This window comes from Natrix helvetica (assembly GCF_964273705.1).
Source record: "Natrix helvetica genome assembly, chromosome: 2".
Classification (NCBI taxonomy): Eukaryota; Metazoa; Chordata; class Lepidosauria; order Squamata; family Natricidae; genus Natrix; species Natrix helvetica.
Window position 1 is genome coordinate 96,805,114 of NC_138552.1, and position 23,386 is coordinate 96,828,499.

Below are 23,386 nucleotides of genomic sequence, written 5' to 3' on the forward strand. Positions count from 1 at the left end.
GAAGAAAATCCCAGCGCATGAATGAAATTTTGGTCCTTGTACTTGTGCCAAGATTTAATGCTTACCATGGAAGGCTTTCTATATTAATTTTCCTGCTGCTGGCTTAAAGGGGCTACCTACTCAACCTCAAGTAAGCAAATAACAACACTGGGTGAAAGAGGCTGACTCCCATTAGCAACTCTTTTACTGCCTCTGTTCTAAACCACTTCCAATCACTTGACCTCTCTTCAAGGTAATAGGTAATAAGTTATCACAGGTGTCCCCCTAGTGCAGGGCTGTCAAACTGGCATCATCATGGCATCGTCACATGATGTATCACAATTTTCCCTCTGTTGCTAAACCGGGTGTGGGTGTGGCCAGTGTGTGACGCATCCGGCTTGCGGGCCACGAGTTTAACAGCCCTGCCCTAATGGAAGAGGGGGTGGTGGTGAGAGGAAGAAGGTAATGTCATGGAGAATCTTGGATCTTGACAGACTTGAACATTGGGGGCTATCTAACAAAATGAAATTCAACTGTGTAAAAAATAAGGTTCTATATTTAGGAAAGGAAAATAAAATGCACAGGTACAGTATAGGTGGTACCTTGCTCAATAGTAGTAACTGTGAGAGGGATTTTGGAGTCCTAGTGGACAACCATTTAAATATGAGCCAGCAATGTACAGCAGCTGCCAAAAAACCCAACACAGTTCTAGACTGCATAAACAGAGGGATATAATCAAGATCACATGAAGTGTTAATACCACTTTATAATGCCTTGGTAAGGTCACACTAGGAATACTACATCCAGTTTTGATCACCACAATGTAAAAAAGATGTGGAGACTCTAGAAAGAGTGCAGAGAAGAGCAACAAAGATCATTAGGGGACTGGAGGCTAAAACATATGAAGAACAGTTGCAGGAATTGGGTATGTCTCCTTTAATGAAAAGAAGGACTAGGGGAGACATGATAGCAATGTTCCAATATTTCAGGGGTTGCCATAAAGAAGAGGGAGTCAAACTATTCTCCAAAGCACCTGAGGGCAGGACAAGAAGCAGTGGATGGAAACTAATCAAGGAGAGAAGCAACCTAGAACTGAGGAGAAATTTACTGACAGTTAGAACAATTAATCAGTGGAACAACTTGCTTCCAGAAGTTGTGAATGCCCCAACACTGGAAGTCTTTAAGAAGAGATTGGATAACCACTTGTCTGAAATGTGCAGGGTTTCCTGTCTAAGCAGGGGGTTGGACTAGAAGACCTCCAAGGTCCCTTCCAACTCTGTTATTCTATATTCTACATTCTACATTCTAGAAGCAGTTAAAGAAAGGACATTGACATGGTGTCTATAGGTGGCTGTTAAGGGAAGGTGAAGAAACAGATGGGTCAAAAGAAGGCTACAACTTAATGAGAGGTAAAAGTTCCAATGTGGTAACATTTAAATTCCCAGCTCAATCCTATTTGGAATATTCTCTAGAATTTTAATTACTTTAGTTAAGAGAGGATGTCCTTCTGGAGAAGGAAGAGAAAAAAGACAACCAGAGCAATTAGAGAGCTGAAAAACCTTACCTAGAAGGAACAGCTATAATTCATTGTGCTTTTAAAATTAGAAATAGAAGATTAAAGAATGAGATTTAATGACGGTGGGAGGTATATTTGCTTCCCTTGCAGTCAAGGAATAAGACATAAGGAAGAAAAGGTAACTTCTCAAGTGTTGTGGATATGTGGGAGAAGCAAAAATGGTTTGCAAGGAGAGAAAGATACTGGTAGTCCTTGAGTTACAACACAACGGAGACCAGAATTTTGGTCATAAGTCATTGCAGTCATAAAGTTGAGGCATGATGTGATCAAACTCAATGTTATGACCTTGATGGCTGTAAAGTGAGTCACCATGGCTGTTAAGTGAATCTAACGTATCCAATGGGTGAGGTTTTTTGCCATTTGCTTCCGGAAAATGGCAAAAAGTCACAAATCATGGTTATATGACCATGGAATATTGCAACAGGTTGTAAATGTGAGCTAGTTGCCAAGCACTTGAAACACAATCATGTGGCCTTGAGGAGATAGTAGTAATTTTGAGGGCAGGTTATAATTAGCTTTTTTGAAGTCTGTATATATGTCTTCATTTATTTATTTGGCATGCTATTTCTTACTCCCTTCCAAAATTGGTCTCGTACCGAACTGGCAGTAATGCCGGCAGCAACCCACCCCTGCCTGTTTCCCTGAAAATGAGACCTCCCCAGATAATAAGCCCAATTGGGCTTTGGAGTGCATGCGCTAAAATAAGCCCTCCCCAAAAATATTGCAACACAGCAGCCGCCATGAGGTGACCACGCTCGCCACCTCCTGCACCTCAAAAATAATAAGACCTCCCCGAAAATAAGGCCAAGTGCTTATTTCAGGGGTCAAAAGAAAATAAGATCCTGTCTTATTTTCGGGAAAACACGGTAGGAAAAACTATTTTTACCAAGAAGAGTTTGGTAAAAATAAAGCTAGCAGATCTGGGATGCAGAACTCCAGAAGATCCCTAGAGGGCAGCAAAGAGAAGGGACATTAGCATTTTTGCATGGCTGCCTTATCATCTCTAAGCAAATTCTCTTTCCAAATTCTGACTCATATTGATACTAATGGTAATTGCTTTTCCTCCTTGAGTTTGAAATATTAGCAATCAATTTGCTTATTGACTGATTTGCTGGTTCCAATTGTGGTCACTAAATGAGGACTATCTGTATTTTGGGTTAAGAATATGGGATCTTTTTTTCCAAGCTGGCATTTTTTCCAGAAGTGTTGAGACAATAGAAGTCCTCCACAATCACACTCTGTAGGTTAATGGGGGATGACAGATTAGAGAAAAGGAAGCTAAATTAATATTACTTTCCTATTTAGGATAAATGACCATTTATCTAGTTAGCATAAGTCATGGCAAGGGTGAGATAGTGTTATCACGAACAGACTTTCTGGCTAACCCTGGAAGACTTTTGTCCAATTCTTCAGAAAGCCATAACGCTCATTCTATGATCTTTCACAATACATTTGACAACTTTTCAGTATACTATACAACTCAAGTTTATGATTACAGTAAAATGGGAGTTTTTAGACAAAATGCGAGAGATAAAACAAAAGTATAGGTTAATTGTAACTGTTTACTAACCTAAGAACCATCTGTAACCCATTCTTCTGTTAACCATAGTTAGGCTATAGGAGAACACACAACAGCACCACATTACTCACAGCATATTTTTTCACCATTCAAACCAATGACTTTCCATTTCCATTTCTGGAGAGTGATGTGCAACTTCTTTGAAATAAGTGGACTTCAAAGTCCTTTAATTGGTATGAGGACATTGCTTATGTAATTTCATGTATTGCCTATAAACTCTTCCAAATTCACAAAAATTAATGATTATTTACTAAGAAACCCCCACTATAGAATACTATAGACCAGTGATGGCTAACCTTTTCCAGACCGAGTGCCCAAAGCGCACACATGCGAATTCCTAAAATGCAATGTGCACACCCCTACGCACGCCCCCCGGTGCATGCACATGTGACCCCTACATATGTGTGTGCATCCCTCCGGCACACCCACCCACCCCGTACACCCACCCACCCACCCCACCCACAGCGCATGCGCAGCAGACCTGAAGACCAGCTGGCCAGTAGGAGGCGTGTGCCCATGCGCGGCAAAGCTGAACTGGGGCAACGGCTCATGTGCCATCAGTAAGGGCGCTGTGTGCCATAGGTTTGCCATCACAGCTATAGACCAATGGCTGATTTGGGAGCTGAAATACACACAGCTTAAGAGTTGCTACAGTCCCACTTAACATGGCCAATAGTTAGAGATAATGGGAGTTGTTGCTGAACAATATCTAAAGTTCCCTATCTTGATGGTTCTTAATTGCACCAAGATGGGATATTTTGCTCCTGCTCTTATTCTATTCTTATCATTGCTTTTCTGCCCCCAGTAGATTTTTCCTTCTCAATATTCCCTGAATATTAACTCTGCAGGTTCATACTTATCACCAAAATCAGCAAGTAAAGCATACTTATCAGTAAAGCAATATGATTTATTGAAAGCCCTTTAAGGTGGGACCCAAGTGGTATGGGGAGAGAGAATAGTAGAGACATTTGTTAAGTGAGTTTTGCCCCATTTTATGACCTTTCTTGCCACAGTTGTTAAGTGAATCACTGTTATTAACATAGTAGTTAAGTGAAGCTGGCTTCCCCACTGACTTTGCTTGTCGGAATATCACAGATCTTCTGACCCCAGGACACTGCAACTGTCATAAATATGAGTCAGTTGCCAAGCGTCTGAATTTTGATCACCTGACTATGGGGATGCTGCAATGATTGTGTCAAAATTGGCTATAGGTCAATTTTTCAGTGGTGGTGTAACTTTGAACAGACACTAATGAAGTGTAAATTGAGGATTACCTGCAAGGACATTGGAAATAAAACACCCTTCCTCTTTTCCTAAATTTGGGAGATATTCCCAGAATATCCAGATAGCATAGCCATCAAACAAGAGCATCATGTGACAATCCACAAAAGAGCTGCACAGTGGTTAGAATGCAGTACTGCAGACTACTTCTGCTGACTGCAAGCAGTTTGAATCTCACCAGCTCAAGGTTGACTCAGCCTTCCATCCTTCTGAGGTCGATAAAATGAGGACCCAGATTGTTAGGGGCAATATGCTGACTCTGTAAACGGCTTAGAGGCTTGTAAAGCGCGGTGAAGCGGTATATAAGTATATGTGCTATTGCGTGCTATGCTTCCCTGCCCCCCCCCCAAAAAAAGTGGCAGTAGATGGCATTTTGAGGTGAAATTTGAACAGCTATACGAGTTTGGTTTTGAGACTACTGGAACCTACATCTATGGGTATTTGCTATGTTTACACTGTCTGTTTCTCTTATTAGGAAAACTAGTTTTCACTAACCCGGATGACTGACCTTTTGAGAAGAACAATGTAGCTATTATCATTATTAGCTAAATGAGTTTCAAGGGGCATGATGGTTAAGATGCTGAGCTTGTCAGCTGGAAAGCCGACAGCCCAGGTTTGTGACCTGAGTGCCATGTGACGGGTGAGCTCCTATTACTCACCACAGCTCCTGCCAAGCTCGGAGTTTGAAAGCATGCCAATGCGAGTAGATAAATAGGCACTTTGGCGGGAAAGGATACTGCATTCTGTATTGTCATGGCGGCCACTTGATGGCAGAAATGTCTCTCAGACAACCCAGGATCCCTCGGTTGAGAATCTGAGATCAGCGCGGTTCCCCGAGTCATGATTGCGTCTGAGCAGGGGAAAACCTTTAAAACTTAAAATGAGTTTCAAACCTGCTGAGTCCAATGGAAGATCTGGTGATGTCTCTTGAGGAAACTAATGTGTTGAACCCTATAAGTTTAGCTCCAAAAGGACTTAATTTTCACAAGACAAAAAAATACCATATTTTTCAGAGTATAAGACACACCTTTTTTCTTAAAAAAAGAAGCTGAAAATCTGGGTCCATCTTATACACTGAATACAGCATTTTTTTGCTTCCCGAAACCCCACCCCCTTCACCAAAATGGCCGTGAAGAGGCTGGGGAAAGTAGAAATGAGTGAAAAATGGGCCATTTTTTGCTCAATTTTGCCCCCCCCCCAGCCCCCAGGACTACTCTATAATCCTCCTAAAGCAGGGGTGTCCAAACTGGGAGTTGAAGTCCACAAGTCTTAAAGTTCCCAAGTTTGGACACCCCTGTCCTAAAGACTATGCACACAATTGTTTTGACAAAAAAGGGCTATTTTTTGCTCATTTTTGCCCCCTGGGAGCACTCTGCAAGCCCCCTAAGGCTATTCATGCCTTTTTTTTTTTTTTGAAAAAAAAGTTTTGGGGAGGTTTACAGAGTGCAAAAACTTTATTTATTTATTTGCCTCTTCAAAACCTTGGTGCGTCTTATACTCCAAAAATACAGTATATATATTGACAAACTTCTAAAAAAATGTTAACAGTAATCCAGCCAAACTTTCCATTGGGATAAAATTAGCCGGGTCTGAAGATGATTAAAAAGTACTTGTCTTTCACTGCTGATAACAATGACATCAAATTAAAGGGCCAATATTTCAGGGTTAAAACAAAAGAAAGGCAGAACGTTTCTGAACTTGAGAGAACCATACGCACACTTCTGTTTGAAAATTTTTTATTCGTTTTCTTTTGCCTTAAAAAAGTTATCAGTGCAACATTTCAGAACATCCACGCCTCACCCACCAAACACTGAGCAGTAGTTAATTTTAATTAGGAAATACTGAGTTCTGAAGCCAGTGGGTTATCATTTTGCTATTTATTTCCTTCTCTCAAACTCTGAAAAAAGTCCTCTGTATAAATTAAACAAATAAAAAAAGGATGTTACTCTCAATCCTAGGTCATCATTACAGCCAACAGAATCGTAATAATGCATCTAAAATGTGTGTCCACAATATATCAAAGGATACATTTGGGAGGGGGAAAAACACAAGAAAAAATATGACATTCTAGACTTGTTAAAAAGGATAATGGTCCCATATATTTATTAACAGGTTAGCAAAAAAATAAAATAAAAATAAACCAAAAAACCAAAACAAAAAAAAAAAATCCAATGGATTACAATATTTACATGTTATTCGAAAAATAAAGTAGTGATAAAAGCATGTCACAATCATTTCTTTTTTTTTTTCTTTTTCATTTTTGGTAACCATTACAAACATCCAATCCAGGCATGGAACTGTTTAAATACATTTGATATGAGGCCAATTAAAAAGAAAACATTCAGACACAAAATGTTTATTTATACTTCTTCCAATGTGTTTGCCACATGACTTTCCCTCCCCACCAAATAATTAAAAAAGGGGAAAAAAAAACCGAAACTGAAAGCCCACCCTCACAAACTAAGAATCTGCAAAATTCAAAACATGCTTTTTTCAACTAGCATTTCCTCCACAAATGCAATGGTAGTCGTTTTTCTTTTCTTTTCACCTCTTTCACGCCATCCGTTTGAGAATTTTTGTGTGGGTATCGGCTTCTCCGCAGCTTCCTGTCTCCCACCCCATCCCTTCCCTTCCCTTCCCCTCAAAGTTAAAAAAATAATAATAAAAAGAAAAAGAAAAAAGGAAAAGAAATAAAAAGGAAAAAAAAGCAACCCAAAGAGACACATGCATTTCTAAAACTAGATTTCACTCAAGTACTTTCTACTTTTGGAAAGTAATCCCGTTTGTTCGCAATCAGACCATTCTACCCTGGGCCTTGACCTTCTCCTTCAGGTTCATGCAAGATATCCCAACATTTTTACATGGAAAAAGGAACTCAAAACACAACTTCCGTTCCTATTTAGGCTCTGCGGTTCCCCCTCGTGTGAAGAATGCGAGGTGGCGCCATGATTTCTCTCCCTCCTTGAAGTCCACAAAATGTAGATCTCTAGGCTCCTAGTATTGCAAAACCGGGTTACCTGAACTTTAGAACTATATGTGGTTATCGATTCCCTCCCCCTCCGACCCTCCTTGTACCAAAACGAGACAAACCACATTGAAAAAAAGAAAAAGAAAAGGCAACCATTCTTAAGTAACCAAAATAATAATCAGTGAAAGATGTTCAATTGGACGAGCAACAGAATGATTCTGAGGACTCGTGGATGGGTCCACAACCTGCATAGCTGTGCTGTAAGTTTGGTTCTTTAGTTAAAGGGTCTTTTTTGTTTTTGAGTTTCTTTAAAAAAGTTACTTCTTTGATATCTCCACATGTTTAAAACTAAATAATAATAGTAATAATAATAGTCGTCATCTATTCACAAGAACGACTCCTCCTTCCCAGCCATATCACATTGGGTGAGGGCGAAGGAGAAATGCGGGGGAAGTAACATTACTTCACATGGAAAAAAATAATAATTGTGCTGTATTGTAATCCCTCAGGCTGAGCCGACGTAGACATGGGGCAAACGAGAACGGCACAGAGTCAATCACATGAGTCTTTAAAAAAAAATAATAATAAACCCAACCAACCAACAAACCCAACGCCCTAAAATCATAGCTGAACGCTAACAAACAGCTTACCTGGAATAAAAGATGACAAGTCACAGACAGTATCTAGGAATTCTCTCTTTTTTGTTTTGTTTTTTTACTAAAATAATTTAAAAAATCACAGTATTTTAAGAAATAAACCCCCCACAGGGATTTTTGAGCACAATTTTGTTTTTTGTTTTTTTGTTTTCTTCTCTTTCTTTAAAACTTTGTGGTTTTTCTTCCATTCACCATCTTGCCCAGCAGTCTGTCTTTCTATATATATTTAACCACAACGACAACAGGTAGTACTCACAAATGCAGAGATTTGTTTTGTGTTTTTTTTTGTTTTGTTTTTAATTTCCCTTGGTTAATTCTGAGGTACTAGGAAACAGGTGACTGTTTTAAGCCAAAGCAGTCTTTAACTTTCTTTTTTTTTTCTTGTTTTTTTTTTGTCACTCTGGAAAAGCGTAATATGTATATTAAAACTAGAAAAAAAAAAAAAAGAGTGCCCCAAAGTTGGGCACGGAACTTTGTCCCCTGCATTCTTCCATCCTTGGGACGCCTCCGTCGTCGAAAGAATCCCGAAGTCTCCAGCGGTGGAGCACAAAGGCAAAATGCAAGACACGTCTGGGAATTTGATTCTCGCCAAGTCCAAAGTTATGACCGTGTAACTTCCCATTGTCGAGATCCAGAAGAGTCGTGCGGGTGTCGTGGAGCCACGGATCCCACCTTCCTCAATTAAATAAATTTAATCTATGTACACACACGCCCACCCACGCACGCCCACATGCATGCCCACATACACACACACACACAGGTACCAGTGCTTTGAAAATAGATCATTCAGTCCTAAAAGCAGCTTTGATTCTTCCTTGTCCCCCTGCCCGCCCCCTCCCCATTCATCACTGTTCAAGTAGGTTGTCGGAAATCACACCAGGTGCTCATTCACTTTTGACCTCTGCCATCTCTGGGAGTGATTTATTATCAGCAGCAGCAGTAGCAGCAACAGTGACACAGATGGCAGCTTCGTTCTTGTGGGAAAAGTCCACCAGTCTCTTTGGGCTGCTTTCCATTTCTTCTGCCAATGGTACCTTAACCGTCTCTTCTGCATTCTCTTTGGCCTGGCTTTCGTCACTGATGACCCGGTTGGTTTCATTCATTGCCCTGGAAATGGAGACAGGAAGGGAAAAAAAGGTGACGATTTGGGCATCCCGGGGAACCTCCCGGCTCTTTTTCCTAGGGCAGAGCCAGCACGACTTAGAAATTTGGAAGAGTAAATCCACGCCGGCCTTAGGAACAACTTAGCAAGTCAGATGGCCTCTAAGCCTGGGATAAATGTACAGGCAGTCCTTGAGTTATGACCATAAGGGAGCATAATGGCCATTACGATCGTAACGTTAATTGAATCGCTTTTAACAAATGAACCTTCATCCTGCCTCTCCCCCTTGTATTCGTTAATTGAATACACGGGTTGTTAAGTGCGCATGAAGTACCTCGGGGATGGGTAAGACCATGGAGAGTCTAGTGCAGAAAAAGACCACCCGCCTGGGGCCACCTAAGGTCTCCCCGCACCCACTGAGATATCACATATTCCCCTTCCCATCCCTTAGGGTCCCCATAGCTGCTTCAGCCTCCTCTGCACTTACCTTTCAAAGATAGGTAGAGCTCAGGGACATGTGATAGAAAGGTGGCCGTCTTCTCAGATGCAGGTGAAGTTGTTTTCATTAGATCTCATGTTCTTCTGCCCCCTTTGGAAAAAGTTTGTCCTACAGACATCGGAGGCCTGCGTTGAGATCGCGCCCCTGAAGGTTTCCATCCCCTTTGCCAAAGCTTTTGGCACAGAGGAGAGGGTCCTGCAGGGGGTGATCTTGCACATCTGCAGGCCTCCGTAGTCTGTGCAAAAAGCCTTTTGCAAAGGGGACAGATGGGCATGTAGAACAGCTTTACCAGTCTCTGAGAAGAAGGGTACTTTTCTGCCACGTGGCTCTTGAGTTCTGCAGATCTTGAAAAGGTAAGTGAGCGGATCAGTGACAGGATAGGGGGGAGCCGGTGGGCTAGCACATCAGGACCTGTGCCTGTTAGGGCCATGAGGGGTGGGGGAATAGGCAGGGGGCATGCGTCCCTGCGGTTGGTTGTAAGACTGAGCGACTGCCATGGTGCTGCAACATTCATACCTGTGGGACTGGGTTGTAAGTACTTTTGGGGGTGGTGTCGTAACTTTAAACCGTTGCTAAGTGAACTGTCGTAACTCAAGGACTATCTGTACAGGGTAAAATAAGGTGGGTGTTGTTTCTTCCAAATGGTTAGCAAGCTCCCCCTTAAATCAGAAGAGAGGTAGAGGAACAAAGGCATCAAGAAGCACCTGTCTTCATGCACTTGCTGATTTGGGGGTGTGTTGGGGATTAAAACATGCAGATATTTGGTTCCCAAGATTTACTTTATTTTTCCTTTTAATAAGGCTGACTAATTAGACTTTGCAAGATTATGGATTTCTCTGGGACTTAAGAGTAACTGGGCTATTTATTGTAGCTTAAGAGAATCAGTTTCTTATAGTGAGGTTAAAACACCAAGGCTGGAAACTGGAGACTATGAGTCCCAGTCTCATCTTAGGCACAAGGCCACCTGAGTGACTTTGGGCCAGTTACTCTCAGCCTTAAGCCAGGGGAAAATGGCAAACCACTTCTGAATAATCTTGCCAAGAAAACTGCAGGGAGTGTAGGCAGTCGCCAGGATCTGATTTGAAGGCAGCATTTTTTAAAATGTTATATAAAAAGGAATTTATGGATTACTCTCTGTTTAAGACTAAGCATAAAATACAGATGAAGAATATAATGCATATGTCCAAGTAATGAGACCCCCCCCCCAAAAAAAAATAATAGAATACAGTCAAATGTCTACTATATAATCCATGTTGGGAATTACTATCTAATTAATGGATAACAACATTTGAAAATGTTATCCCGATGAATTCAGAGGCAGATGAAAATATTGTTACGTTTGTAGGGAGAAATGATGACTTTTGTATCAAGCCTGGTATGTATTTTTGTCCCACTCAAATATTTGCTACAGATGAATAAATAATTACATTTTATGGAAAGAAAAATACATAGCTCTTGGTGAGGGTGGCTTTAATCTTTCTAATTTTCAACCATATCACTGTGATTATATATTCGAGGCATTCATGTATTAGAAGGAAAATATTATAGACTATTTACTTTTAGTACTACTGTTCAGTAGCTTTGTAATCTAACAAGTTCTTTGTTTTCATTACAGTAAAACCCAAAGCTATAGACAGTTTCCTACAGTCAGCATTAATTTATCTTTAACTGGCTTTGTTTGTAGCATTTGCTTCATAATACACAGTATACCAGGGAAATGCTCCCTTTTTCCATTTGCTGGTGGAAGACGTGGTAGCTTCTGGATCCACTTACATGCCATGTCTCAGCACATGCCGTTCCCATTCAGAGCCTTCAGCAAATGTTCGTCCGCAAAATTCACAGGGGAAGCGTTTTTCAGGAGGACCGTTTTCTGAAAACCTCATGTCCCCTTGGAGGAAAAGAAGCGCATAGAACATGTATCAATCTTAAGAATAAGTCAAAGTTCTCTGAAGGAGGCAGAAGGCAGAAAGAGAAAGTAGTCTGAAAGTCCAATAGAAAAAAAAAACATTTCACAAATTTCCCTACTTGAAAGAACTTGTGAGATGGGAATCCAATATCTTTAGAAAGGGACATTTCATTTGGCAAAGAATGTGAACATCCTGTGCTTCTCTTTGAGTCAGTCCCCCTCTCTCTCCCTCCCTCTCAAGGTAAGAGAGGCACAGGATGTTCACCTCCTTTGCCAAATGAAAATGTGTATGTGTATGTACCGTATTTTTCGGAGTATAAAACGCACCGGAGTATAAGACGCACCATGGTTTTAAAGAGGCAAATAAAAAAAAGGTAGGTAGGTAGATAGAGGGGTTGAGAGGGAGAGAGAAAGTGAGAGAAATACAGTAGGGAGGGAGGAGAGAATAGTTAGGTAGGTAGGTAGATAAAGAGAGGGAGAGAGAGAGAGAGAAATAGAGAGTGTAGGTAGATAGGTAGGTAGAGGGATAGAGAGAGAGAAATACAGTAGATAGGTAGGAAGAGAGAGAGAGAGAGAGAGTAGGTAGGTTGATAGGTAGAGGGATAGAGAGAGAAAAATACAGTAGATAGGTAGGGAGAGAGAGTTGTTAGGTAGGTAGAGAAAGGGAGAGAGAAATATATATAGAGAGAGCAGCGATGGCGAACCCTTTTTGGCTTGCGTGCCACAAGTGGGGGGAGCGCAGGGGGGTCGTGTGCAGGCGTACCGCACCCATAATGCAACGTGCGACCCCTAGTGCGCATGCGCGCACAATGCCCCCCCCATTTTTACATGCTTTTTTCGCCCTCCTCAGGCTCCAGAGGCTTTATAGGAGCCTGGGGAAGGCGAAAAGAGCCTCCCCCCCCCCCGAGGCTTCAGGGACCGTCTGGAGGCTTCCCTGACACCTTCGGAACGCTTAAAACCACCCTCCGAGCAAACCGGAAGTGACTTCCGGGTTGCTCGGAGGGTGGTTTTAAGCATTCCGAAGGCTTCAGGGAAGCCTCCGGACGGTCCCTGAAGCCTCCGGGGGGGGGGGGGGGGAGCAGGGGAGGATCTTTTCGCCCTCCCCAGGCTCCTATAAAGCCTCTGGAGCCTGGGGAAGGCGAAAAATAGCTTTTAAAAAGGTGAACTCAGCTGGCCAGCGAGCGCATGCCATAGGTTCGCCATCACTGATATAGAGAGAAATACAGTAGGTAGGTAGGGAGAGAGTGAGTGTGTAGGTAGGTAGGTAGAGGGACAGAGAGAGAGAAATGGAGAGAGAGACAAATACAGTAGATAGGTAGGTGTATCTGCTGGCACAGCACTTGATCAATGTAATTCTCATCAATCAGTTAAAGAGCTTTCCAAAAGGAAAAAAAAAGTTTTTGCATTCTGCAAACCTCCCCAAAACAGCCCGTTTTTCACGAAAAAATGAATAGCCTTGGGGGGGCTTGCAGAGTGCTGCTGGGGGCTGGAGGCCGTTGTTTGCGCATTTCTGCTCTCCCCAGCCCCAGGAGCTCTCTGAAAACCTCCATAAGGGTATGCACGGCCATTTTGGTGAAGGGGCGGGGCTTTGGGAGGCAAAAAAATGCTGTATTCGGTGTATAAGACACACCCAGATTTTCAGCTTCTTTTTTGAGGAAAAAAGGTGTGTCTTATACTCCAAAAAATATGGTATATATTTCTTTCCACAGTTGTTAAGTCAACCACTGCGGTTAAATTAGTAACATAGTTCTGGCTTGTTCCATTGACTCTGCTTGTCAGAATGTTGCAAAAGGGGACCCCAGGACACTGCAATGATCATAAGTGTGAGACTGTTGCTAAGCATCTGAATTTTGATCACATGACCATGGGGATGCTGCAAAGGTTGTAACTGTGAAAAAATGGCCATAAGTCACTTTTTTCAGTGCCATTGTAACTTTGAACGGTCACTAAATGAACTATTGTAATTTGAAGACTATTGTAACTTGAGGACTACCTATTTCTAGAGTGGTGCTTAACAGTGTATGCATCATACACTGGTACTGGCAGCATGGGAGGTGACACGAGGCTGGCTTCTGGGCCTGGTGAACGCCTCATTGGGTGAGGGATACTTACCAACCGCCTTGAAAGAGGCGGTGGTGAGACCCTTGCTCAAGAGACCTTCGCTCGACCCAATGGAGCTAGCTAATTACCGTCCAGTCTCCAACCTCCCCTTTTTGGCGAAGGTTGTTGAGAATGTGGTGGCGCAGCAGTTTCCACGACACCTGGACGAATCCGATTATCTAGACCCACGCCAGTCCGGCTTCCGACCCGGGCACAGCACAGAGACAGCCTTGGTCGCGTTGGTTGATGATCTCTGGAGGGCCAGAGATAGGGGTTGTTCCTCTATCCTGGTCCTATTAGACCTCTCGGCGGCTTTTGATACCATCGACCATGGTATCCTATTGCGCCGGTTGGAGGGGATGGGAGTCGGAGGCACCGTTTTGCGGTGGTTCGGCTCCTACCTCTCCGACCGGAAGCAATGTGTGTTGACAGGGGGGCAGAGGTCGTCCCTGAGGCCACTCACTTGTGGGGTGCCACAGGGGTCGGTCCTCTCGCCTCTCCTGTTCAACACATATGTGAAGCCGCTGGGTGAGATCATCCGTGGTTTTGGGGTTGAGTACCACCTGTATGCTGATGACACTCAGCTGTACATTTCAACCCCAAACCACCCCAACGAGGCTGTCGAAGTGATGTCCCGGTGTTTGGAAGCCGTCGGGGTCTGGATGGGGGACAACAGACTCAAACTCAACCCCTCCAAGACTGAGTGGCTGTGGGTACCGGCACCTCGGTTCAGCCAGCTGACGCCATCGCTGGCCATAGGGGGCGAACAACTGTACCCTGTGGAGCGGGCGCGCAATTTGGGCGTCCTCCTTGATGCCCGGCTGTCAATGGAGGACCATGTGGCAGCCGTGGCAAGGGGGGCGTTCCACCAGGTTCGCCTGGTGCGCCAATTGCGCCCCCTACTGGACCGGAGTGCCCTGCGCACGGTCACTCATGCGCTGGTGACGTCTCGCCTGGACTACTGCAATGCCCTCTACATGGGGCTTCCCTTGGGACGCATCCGGAGACTGCAGCTAGTTCAGAACGCAGCCGCATGGGTTATCATGGGGAGTACACGTTACTCCCACGTAACACCTCTCCTGCGCGAGCTGCACTGGCTACCTGTGGCCTTTTGGGTGCGTTTCAAGGTACTGATCACCATCTTTAAAGCGCTCCATGGCATAGGACCTAGTTATCTGCAGGATCGCATCCTTCCACACACGTCCCTGCGACCTATCCGCTCACACAGAGAGGGACTCCTCCTGGTGCCCTCCGCTAGGCAATGCCAGCGGGCGACACCTAGGAGTAGGTCCTTCTCTGTGATGGGCCCAACCCTCTGGAATGACCTCCCCCCCGACATTTGAACTACCACCGACCTCCGTTCCTTCCGTCAGAAATTAAAGACTCACCTATTTCAATCAGCTGGCCTGGCACTCTCTTAGTTTACCTCCCGGGATATATCTTAATTGGGTTTGGGTTTTAATTGGGGTGTTTTTAGGGTTTTTTATAGTCTATTTATTTCTTGCACAGCCTTATCTCCTCCATCCAAATGTATTTAATTGTTTTATATTACTATTGTATTTTTATCTGCATTTGACTGTACACCGCCCCGAGTCCCTTTATACTGGGAGAGGGGGCGGTTTAGAAATCCAAGAAATAAATAAATAAATAAATAAAATCACTGGTACATTACCCATCATACCTGCCTCTTTGTTCCAAATTGTACATTAACTTCACTATCAAAGCTGATACCAGACACAGCATCATAGAAAACTCAATGAAGTAGTGCAAGATTGGAAGATGTGGAGAGACCTGGCCCATAGAATTACCAAAGGTCTGTTGAGTCAACTCAATGGATATCATCCTCATCCTCATCTAGTAACCTTGAAAATAATTCTAGGTTCCAAAGGCATGATTTTACTGCCACAGCTCAACTACTTTAACTATCGTTAGCTAGTTATACTATTATTATAACTATTACTCTATTGTTAGTACAGTGAGACCTCCAGTCATGACCATAATTCCCTTCCAGGACTTCGGTCGGCACCTGATTTGGTCATGACCGGAAGGAAGACTGACTGCTCTTGCGTGCGCGCGCGCGCACACACACACCACACACACACACACACAAGCACGGCAGGGGAAATCGCTGCTTCTGTGTTTGATCGCCACCCGAGGATGTGTCTGTGAACAGAGTGAGACATTTAGCGGATCTTTTTGGTCGGCACCCAATTTGATTGTATTCAGAAGCGTTCGTGACCAGAGGTCCCACGGTAGTTGCCATACTCAACTATTTAACTATTGTTAGCTAGTTATATAGTCCCTATATAAATTAATAATTCCAGAGGTTATGGGACACTTACGGGGGAATTTCATAACTTGTAGGATTGTTATTTTCCAAAGATACTATCAATCTCTAAAGAGAATTATTTCCACTTGTACGAATGTTTTGTAAGCACAGAAGGTGCAAAAATGCAGAAAATGCCTCACAGTTGTCCTCTTTGCCTTGTGAAAAGTAGATGCTGGTTGACAGCAAATCAAATAAGCAGCCAGCACTACTGGCTTAACTTTAATTGTGAACGAACCTATTTTGTTATAACCACTGAAGAAACATTTAACAGAAATATGATTTCTATGAGTTCTTTGGGGCTAAATTTACTTGTTCTAGTGTTCCGTGAGCATCTTTTCAAAAGTTGTTCTGAATACAGAGTGCAATTTGATTCCACTGAACTGGATGGTGTTTATGCCATAGGTCAGTGATAGACCGGTGCCACAGGTTTGCAGCCATATGATCTCCATCTATAGGGAAGGCATTCCTTGTAGGGTAACGCTCAATGAAAGTATTTATTACTCTGAGAATGCCCTGCCAATCAACCCTTCAAGAATAGACCAGCCAAATACTTCTCACTGATTCTAACGGGTGGGAAGCACTAATTATCGGCTTAAGCTTTAGCTGGATGTTGTTCTGCAGAGCATAATGGAGCATTCCCAAGACCCTGAAATCACAGTGGACATTCCTCCTGGGTGAAATACGGGAGACCAGTGTGAACCAGAGAGCTGTCTGCCAAACAAAAGATGAAATGTTTTCTCACAAAATTAAGACGATTGCCACACAGGCCATTAAAAATAATTACTTGGACTATCTTGCTTGATTTCTTTTCACTGAAAAATGAGACAGTACCATCTGCTCCAAGCATTAATTCTGTAGTGGGGATTATCCTGAGTAAAAAGAGCAACAAAATGCCAATGTCTCTCGCTTCCCAGAGTCCTCTCAAAGTACATAATGAAAAACAGTCGGATTTTGCTGCATTTAATTGCTGATCTTTGCATGCCTTGTTTCCACTTTGTGTTATGCTATCACACAACTCACAAGGCAACCTAACCCATTGACAATCTCTCTTTTGCTTTTCTGTGTGATCTCATACACATACTGTATATTGTATGCCCTTCTTCCTCTGCAGTTTTGTTTTTTTGTGGGGATGGCTACAAGAAACATTGTCAAATTCTTCCCAAGACTTTTTCCAAACACATAGATGTGCTTTTGTTTTAGAGGATACTGCCCTACAACTCTCTGAAATTCAAGCCAGGCCAATTTAAACTATCCTCAAAGTTTTTTTTAAAAAGACTTGTTTTTTTGAGGTTAAACTTCCTTTTAATTCCCCAAATGTCAATCTATCTGCTTCAGAGTTTGGGTCCTCAAATCAGGCAAATTCTTGGAGGGAAGGGCCATCTGTAAGTTTTACAGGCTTTGCTTTTGAAAGTTAACTCAGAGTAGACACAACTCCATCATTTAACTATTTATTTCTCCTAAGGTTCTCCGCATGTTTCTGGAAGGCCCAGCACTGGAAAATCTTTATAAAATGTCTACAGCAGAGGCAGTATTCAGCCGGTTTCCTCTGGTTCAGGTGAACCAGTAGCGGCGGCTGTGGTAGGCTCCGCCCACCTGCCATAACATCATGCGTGAGTACTGCGCATGCGTTCACATTTGCGAACCGGTAGAGAAGGTAAGTGAATCCCACTGCTGGTCCACAGCTGAAAGCTAGTAAGATGAAGGGGCCTTGTGTTTTAAGGCGCTCTGATTTTCGTGGTCTCCCATCTTTTGTTCTGGGTGGGTTTGCCCTACCTTAGACAGATCCCGCGTGCAATTTGAGTGTCCCTCCTGGATTTGCAGCTTCTATTTGAAGAGCAGGTAGCAGCCATGGCCAAGGAGGTCTTTTTCACAACTTTGTGTTATGCATCACATACTGTAACTGTTCTGGACTGTGAGGTCTTTTTCATAGTCACCCATCCCTTAGTCATCTCCTGCTTGGATTACTGCTATGTGCTCTACAACAGGCTGTCCTTGAAGAATATTCAGAAGGTTGGCCTGGTGCAAATTGTGGCAGCACAGCCAGTTCTGGGTGCCAGTTGATCAGTATATGTGGTACCTCTGCTCTAAGAGCTGTATTGCTATCAGGGTGCTTTTGGGTGCAATTCAAGGTATTCCTCAGGGTTTAAGGGCTGAGCTGGTCTACCTACCAGGTTATGTCTCTCCAGTGGTTTCTACCCATCTTGTGGGATCCAAAAGAAAAGGCATGCTCCAGGGCCCACCCATTATCGAGTGCCATCTGATTTAGGAGCAAAGCCTTTTCTATCAAGGTGCTCATCCTCAGGAACATCGTTCCCCCAGAGACTAACTTGTCCCAACCTTGTTGGCTTTTCACAAGGCATAGAAAACCTGGTTTTGTCATCAAGACAGAAGATGGAGTGGGTGAGCCATTTCTTGGTCATAGTTGTGCTAAATCAGTGTTTGCAATTACTGCATTGTTTTATGTCATTTCTGCCCATTTTTAATCTCTATTGCTTTTTACTATGTTTTTATTAGCTGCCCGGAGTCGTGCATACGAGAAGGGGGGACATATTAATTTAATTTAATTTTATTAAATTTATAGACCGCCCCCTCTCCCCAAACAAGCAAGCAAAATAAATAAATAAATAAAAATTGAGACTTAAGTTTGTGGAGAACAGGTCTATCAACAGCTGTAAGTCAGATTAGCTAAGAATGGAATGTAACAATAGAAGGAAGATATTGTTACCGTTAATTATGATCCCCTTACGAATCAGCGTATGAGAAATCCCAGTGAATTAGATTGCGGTTTCTCATTGCTTGCCTGCCTGCCATTGGGAGGATCCAATTCACAATCAAAGATCAGCAGTGCCGGAAATGGGTACGATTCAGGTGAAAAGAGGACATAATGGACAAACAGCAAGTCCTCAAGACAACAATCATGCCATCTTGTTTTGCCCCCCCACCCCACCCCACGTTCACTTCGTATCAATGGGATTTTTATGGTGTTACACAAATACATTTTTCTTTCGGTCATGTGCATGGATTTAATCATTCTTTAAGAAACAGAAGACTTTGGGACAGTGAGCGCTTATGCCCATTGGCAGTTCCTTTTTGTTGAAAAATTAATATTAACGAGGATCAGATCCATTGAGTTAAGCTTCAGAGAGGTTAATGTTCAATTATACTCCTCAAATAGGAGATCTATTTGGGGATCTATTATACCTGGACTGTTGCAAAAACAAACAAACAAACAAACCCAACAACCCCAAAACAAAACCATGATGATATATTCTTGGAATGATGATCAGACTCTTGCCCGAACAAACTGTCCTTTGAACAGGCTCCTGTTTGGAGGAAAGGCAAGTCACTTCGCATTTTAGCATGACTGGAAGCTTTCAAAATGTTTCTCACTGCAACTGCTGGGTGGAGAATTAATCAAGACAACCACAACACTGACCTCTCTCTTCTGTCTCGGGGCTCATCTCCTCATCCTTTTCTTCCTCATCGCTGCTGGAGCTCTCCTCTTTTCCTTTCATTTGCTCCAACTGATCTAAGTTAACCCGTCCAACCAGCTCAAAATTGCGATTCACCTTTGGGGAGGAAAACAATACAGTGTATTTGCAAAAACTGCACTGAGTGGCTACTCTTTAAAGCAGCTGCTTATTTTTCCTGGGACACTCCTATATAAGGAACAGAGAGTCCAAACACTGTATAGTATGGAAACAACAGGTTGAAAAAAGCTGTGATAACACTATGCGTGCTTGAAATTCCATAGACCAATGCCCTTCTCGCTATTCCACAACAGGGAATCTTCTCCCTAGGAACAAAGCAAAGAGTTGAAGATCTGAAAAGTGTCAAGTAACAGAGACAGACGGTTTCTTCTGGCAGGGCTTACTTTTCCCCTTATTTGAAGAAAGATGAAAGTGCTGATGAAAGAAAAGACAGAGATAAGAGAAACAAAGCCCCATGGAACGATCCGCTCCCGAGATACCATTGGCGTAGAGTAGACCCTACTGTGGGTCTTTAGAAAGGCAATACAAAAAAAGCACTTTTCTCTTCAGGCTGGGAAAATTGGCATCCCCATCTGGAGCAAGATATGAATGCAAGTTTCTGGTTGCCTATTAATCTCTTAGAAGTTAATTTAAAAAAATTATCTTGTTTTGATTTGGGGCACTACTGTACGCCATTCAGAGTTGCAATGTTCAAGTTGAGTAGCTTTATAAATTCTATAAACACAAGCGAACCACCACTGATAACTTTCTAGTGGGTGGAGCAGGAAGTGGGCATGTCCATTCTGATCTTCCAAGAGGAATGGTGAAAATCTAGAGCCCTGCATAATACCTTAGAGCCGTGACGGCAAACCTGTGACACGCAAAGTCATATCGCCTGCCACGCACGGCCTTGCCTGTTTGTCTTCTGGCTTTCTGGCGCATATGTGCGCACGATAATCAGTTGTCCTTTGTGCATGCGGCAGTGCCGAAAACTGGCCTGTGTATGCACGCCGGGCAGTGGATCGTCGGGTGTGCATATGCATGAGAAACCAGAAGTTTGGCTTTTCTGGAGCGCAGCCCCGACAAGCACGCATGTGCTGTTTCCGTGCAACCTTTTTGGCTCTCGGTGCCGAAAAGGTTCGCCATCATTGCCTTAGTGATACAACCACAGGGCATGGGAACTAAAGATGGCAGCCTTCAATTGATTCACTGGGTGATTGTGGCAGGAACAGGGGAAAAAAATAAACTGTTTTGACCAGCTTGAGCTAATATACATCCTCCTCCTCATTCCACGTATTATTTAATTGAGCAGGATGTATCTTATGTAGTCCTACACCATTATTATTAAGACATCTGATAGAAATAAATACGGTCCTCCGTGCAATTAAATTGCAAGGAGGCCTTTCACTGCATGCTTCATAACACAACTCAATTTATACACTTTGCCAGCCAAACGTTGTGACTCTTTGGGATGAGACACCTGCTAACAAAACATTGGCAGGGCAGCTTGGACAAGGGTGGTGAATGCAGAACACCTTCCTAATGTCATGTATCATGTCACCATCTGGAATATTGTGTTTCACTTTGCATCTCAATGAGCACACAATTAAACAAATATGTGCAGAGACCTTTATTACTGTCTGCTGCTTGCAGGGGGATGCCACAGCCCGTCTTCTACCACTCAGAGGCAGAGAGCTTCCGAAAAGAAGAGGATTCATCTTATCATCTGATGAATTATAGGTAAAGGTTCCCCTCGCACATATGTGCTAGTTGTTCCCTACTCTAGGGGGCGGTGCTCATCTCCGTTTCAAAGCCGAGGAGCCAGGGCTGTCCAAAGACGTCTCCGTAGTCATGTGGCCGGCAAGACTAAATGCCAAAGGCACACGGAATGCTGTTACCCTCCCACCAAAGGTGGTTCCTATTTTTCTACTTGCATTTTTACGTGCTTTCGAACTGCTAGGTTGGCAGAAGCTGGAAGAAGTAACGGGAGCTCACTCCATCACGCAACGCTAGGGATTCGAGCTGCCGAACTGCAGGCCTTTCTGATTGACAAGCTCAGCGTCTTCGCCACTGAGCCACCTATCCCTAGGATGAATTACAGGGAGATTTTATAGGCTGTGCATCTTTTGCCATTTCTACCACTTAAAAAGAGCCTTTTTAGCTAGAGTTCCTGGAAGCTCATCACCCGGAACCAGATGCAAAGCAATGATGCCGGTAGCTTGTACTGTTAAATGTGAAGAACGAAGCTGACACTCAACACGTTCAGCCCTGGAATTTGTTTCTTTATACTAGAAAGAAGCACATGGTCAGGTTTAAGGCCAAAATGCATTCCCGGGTTTCCATCCAAGCTCATTTTATCACAGTAGCTCCATTTAGAAGCCCCCCCCCCCCCCGCCCCGGAATTGCTGCTGTTAAAGACAGAAAACAGTGATTGATTTATGATAATCTATTTTCTGCCGTGCACCTGCCATACGCTAACAAGCTTACTGTCCAAATAAAGATCCACTTCCAACGGAGAGTAGATTCACTCCCGATTATTATTATTATTATTTTAATAGAAGTGAAACTTTTTCGGGAGGGGGAAGGGCACCAAAAGAGAAGAAGAAAAGGAGTTCAACAAGATGTTAACTCCGTTAGAAGGCTACTGGAGTATAAATTCAGAAAACCAAGATGAACGGCGTGGAATGAGGTCTCCGCAGTGCAACATTTAAGGGCAGGTTATACTTCTTGCTTAATAAAGGTTGATAGGTTTTCCTCTGTGCATCTCTAATACCATATTAAACACCCAGAGCACAGGGCCTACACCAGAGGTGGGTTCCTACCGGTTCGGCTCAACTGATGGTAACTTGGCGGCCTGGGTCGCAGGAACCAGCAGTGACCCAGGCCTGCTACACCCCCGAACCTTAGTTATGGAAAATGTGTTGAATCCATTAGATACTTATGGGGGGGGAAATGAGTTTCTTTAGAAGCTGACCAACTGACATCTCAAGGCGAGACACCCCTCACCCCCCCCCCCACCAAGGCCTGGGCCTCAGTGAGCAGAAACCACTGCTCACCTTATGCTCATCGCGAAGGTGAGCATCGAGCTCGTCCGTGTGCTTGGTCTCGTAGTAGCAGAGTTGGCATTTGTATGGTCTCAGCTCATTGTGCTTCTCTATGTGTTGCTGTAGACTCTCATCACTGGAACAGGTGAAGGTGCACTTGTCACAGCGGAAAACGACTCCCTGCAAATATTTGGACAGCTTGGAACGGCAAACTTCTATAGGAACCACTCGCTCTTCTATTGGGGCAAAAAAGAGATGATAAGAGGAGAGTTATTTTTGCCATTTCTCCCGATGCTCAGGGATAGTCACTTCAGTTTATTTTTCTAGCACTTTACTAGTCCTCAACCCACAACCATTCATTGAAGAACCGTTCGACTCATGATCATGTTTCACACTTATGACTGTTGCAGCATCCCGGGGTCATGCCGTAATCTTTTTACGACTTTCTGACAAAGCGAAGTCAATAGGGAAGCCAGACTCACCGTAACGACCATGTTAATAACTGCAGTGATTTGCTTAACTACTGCATAGAGAAAAGTCATAAAATGGGGCAAAACTCACTTAACAATTGTCTTGCTTAGCAATAGAAACTTTGGGCTCAACTACAGTCAAAAGTCAAGGCTGGTCATAAAAACACTGCCTTTTCCCCATTTTCTGTCTCAATTCTCCTCACAGCCATACAAATTAGGAACACGGTCATATTTTGCAAATATGCCCAGGCTGTGACCTTGAGAGTAAATTTCACTCAACTCATTACTTTTGAGTGTACAATACATCAGCTTATCCAGTTAGTTACTGAATCATAAAGCCAATTCATTCATGATAGATGGACCAGGTAATTCAAAGCCTGTTCATTTCTTCTTTTTTTGTTCTAGCCGTGATTCCCTAAAGATGGTC

General features: G+C 43.3%; 1 protein-coding gene across 19 annotated transcripts in view; it reads right to left on the reverse strand.

Moving 5' to 3' along the window:
- Positions 1–6,275: 6,275 nt before the first annotated feature.
- ZNF462 (zinc finger protein 462) overlaps positions 6,276–23,386 on the reverse strand; it is a 163,782-nt gene continuing 146,671 nt past the window's right edge. For all 19 annotated transcript variants that reach the window (XM_081940203.1, XM_081940207.1, XM_081940205.1 and 16 more), the window contains 4 exons: positions 22,502–22,725; positions 19,412–19,544; positions 11,414–11,528; positions 6,276–9,146 (listed from right to left, as the gene is read on the reverse strand). In XM_081940203.1, coding sequence (XP_081796329.1) covers positions 8,924–9,146; positions 11,414–11,528; positions 19,412–19,544; positions 22,502–22,725 — 695 coding nt within the window. In that variant the 3' untranslated portion in view covers positions 6,276–8,923. The remainder of the gene's footprint in view (positions 9,147–11,413; positions 11,529–19,411; positions 19,545–22,501; positions 22,726–23,386) is intronic.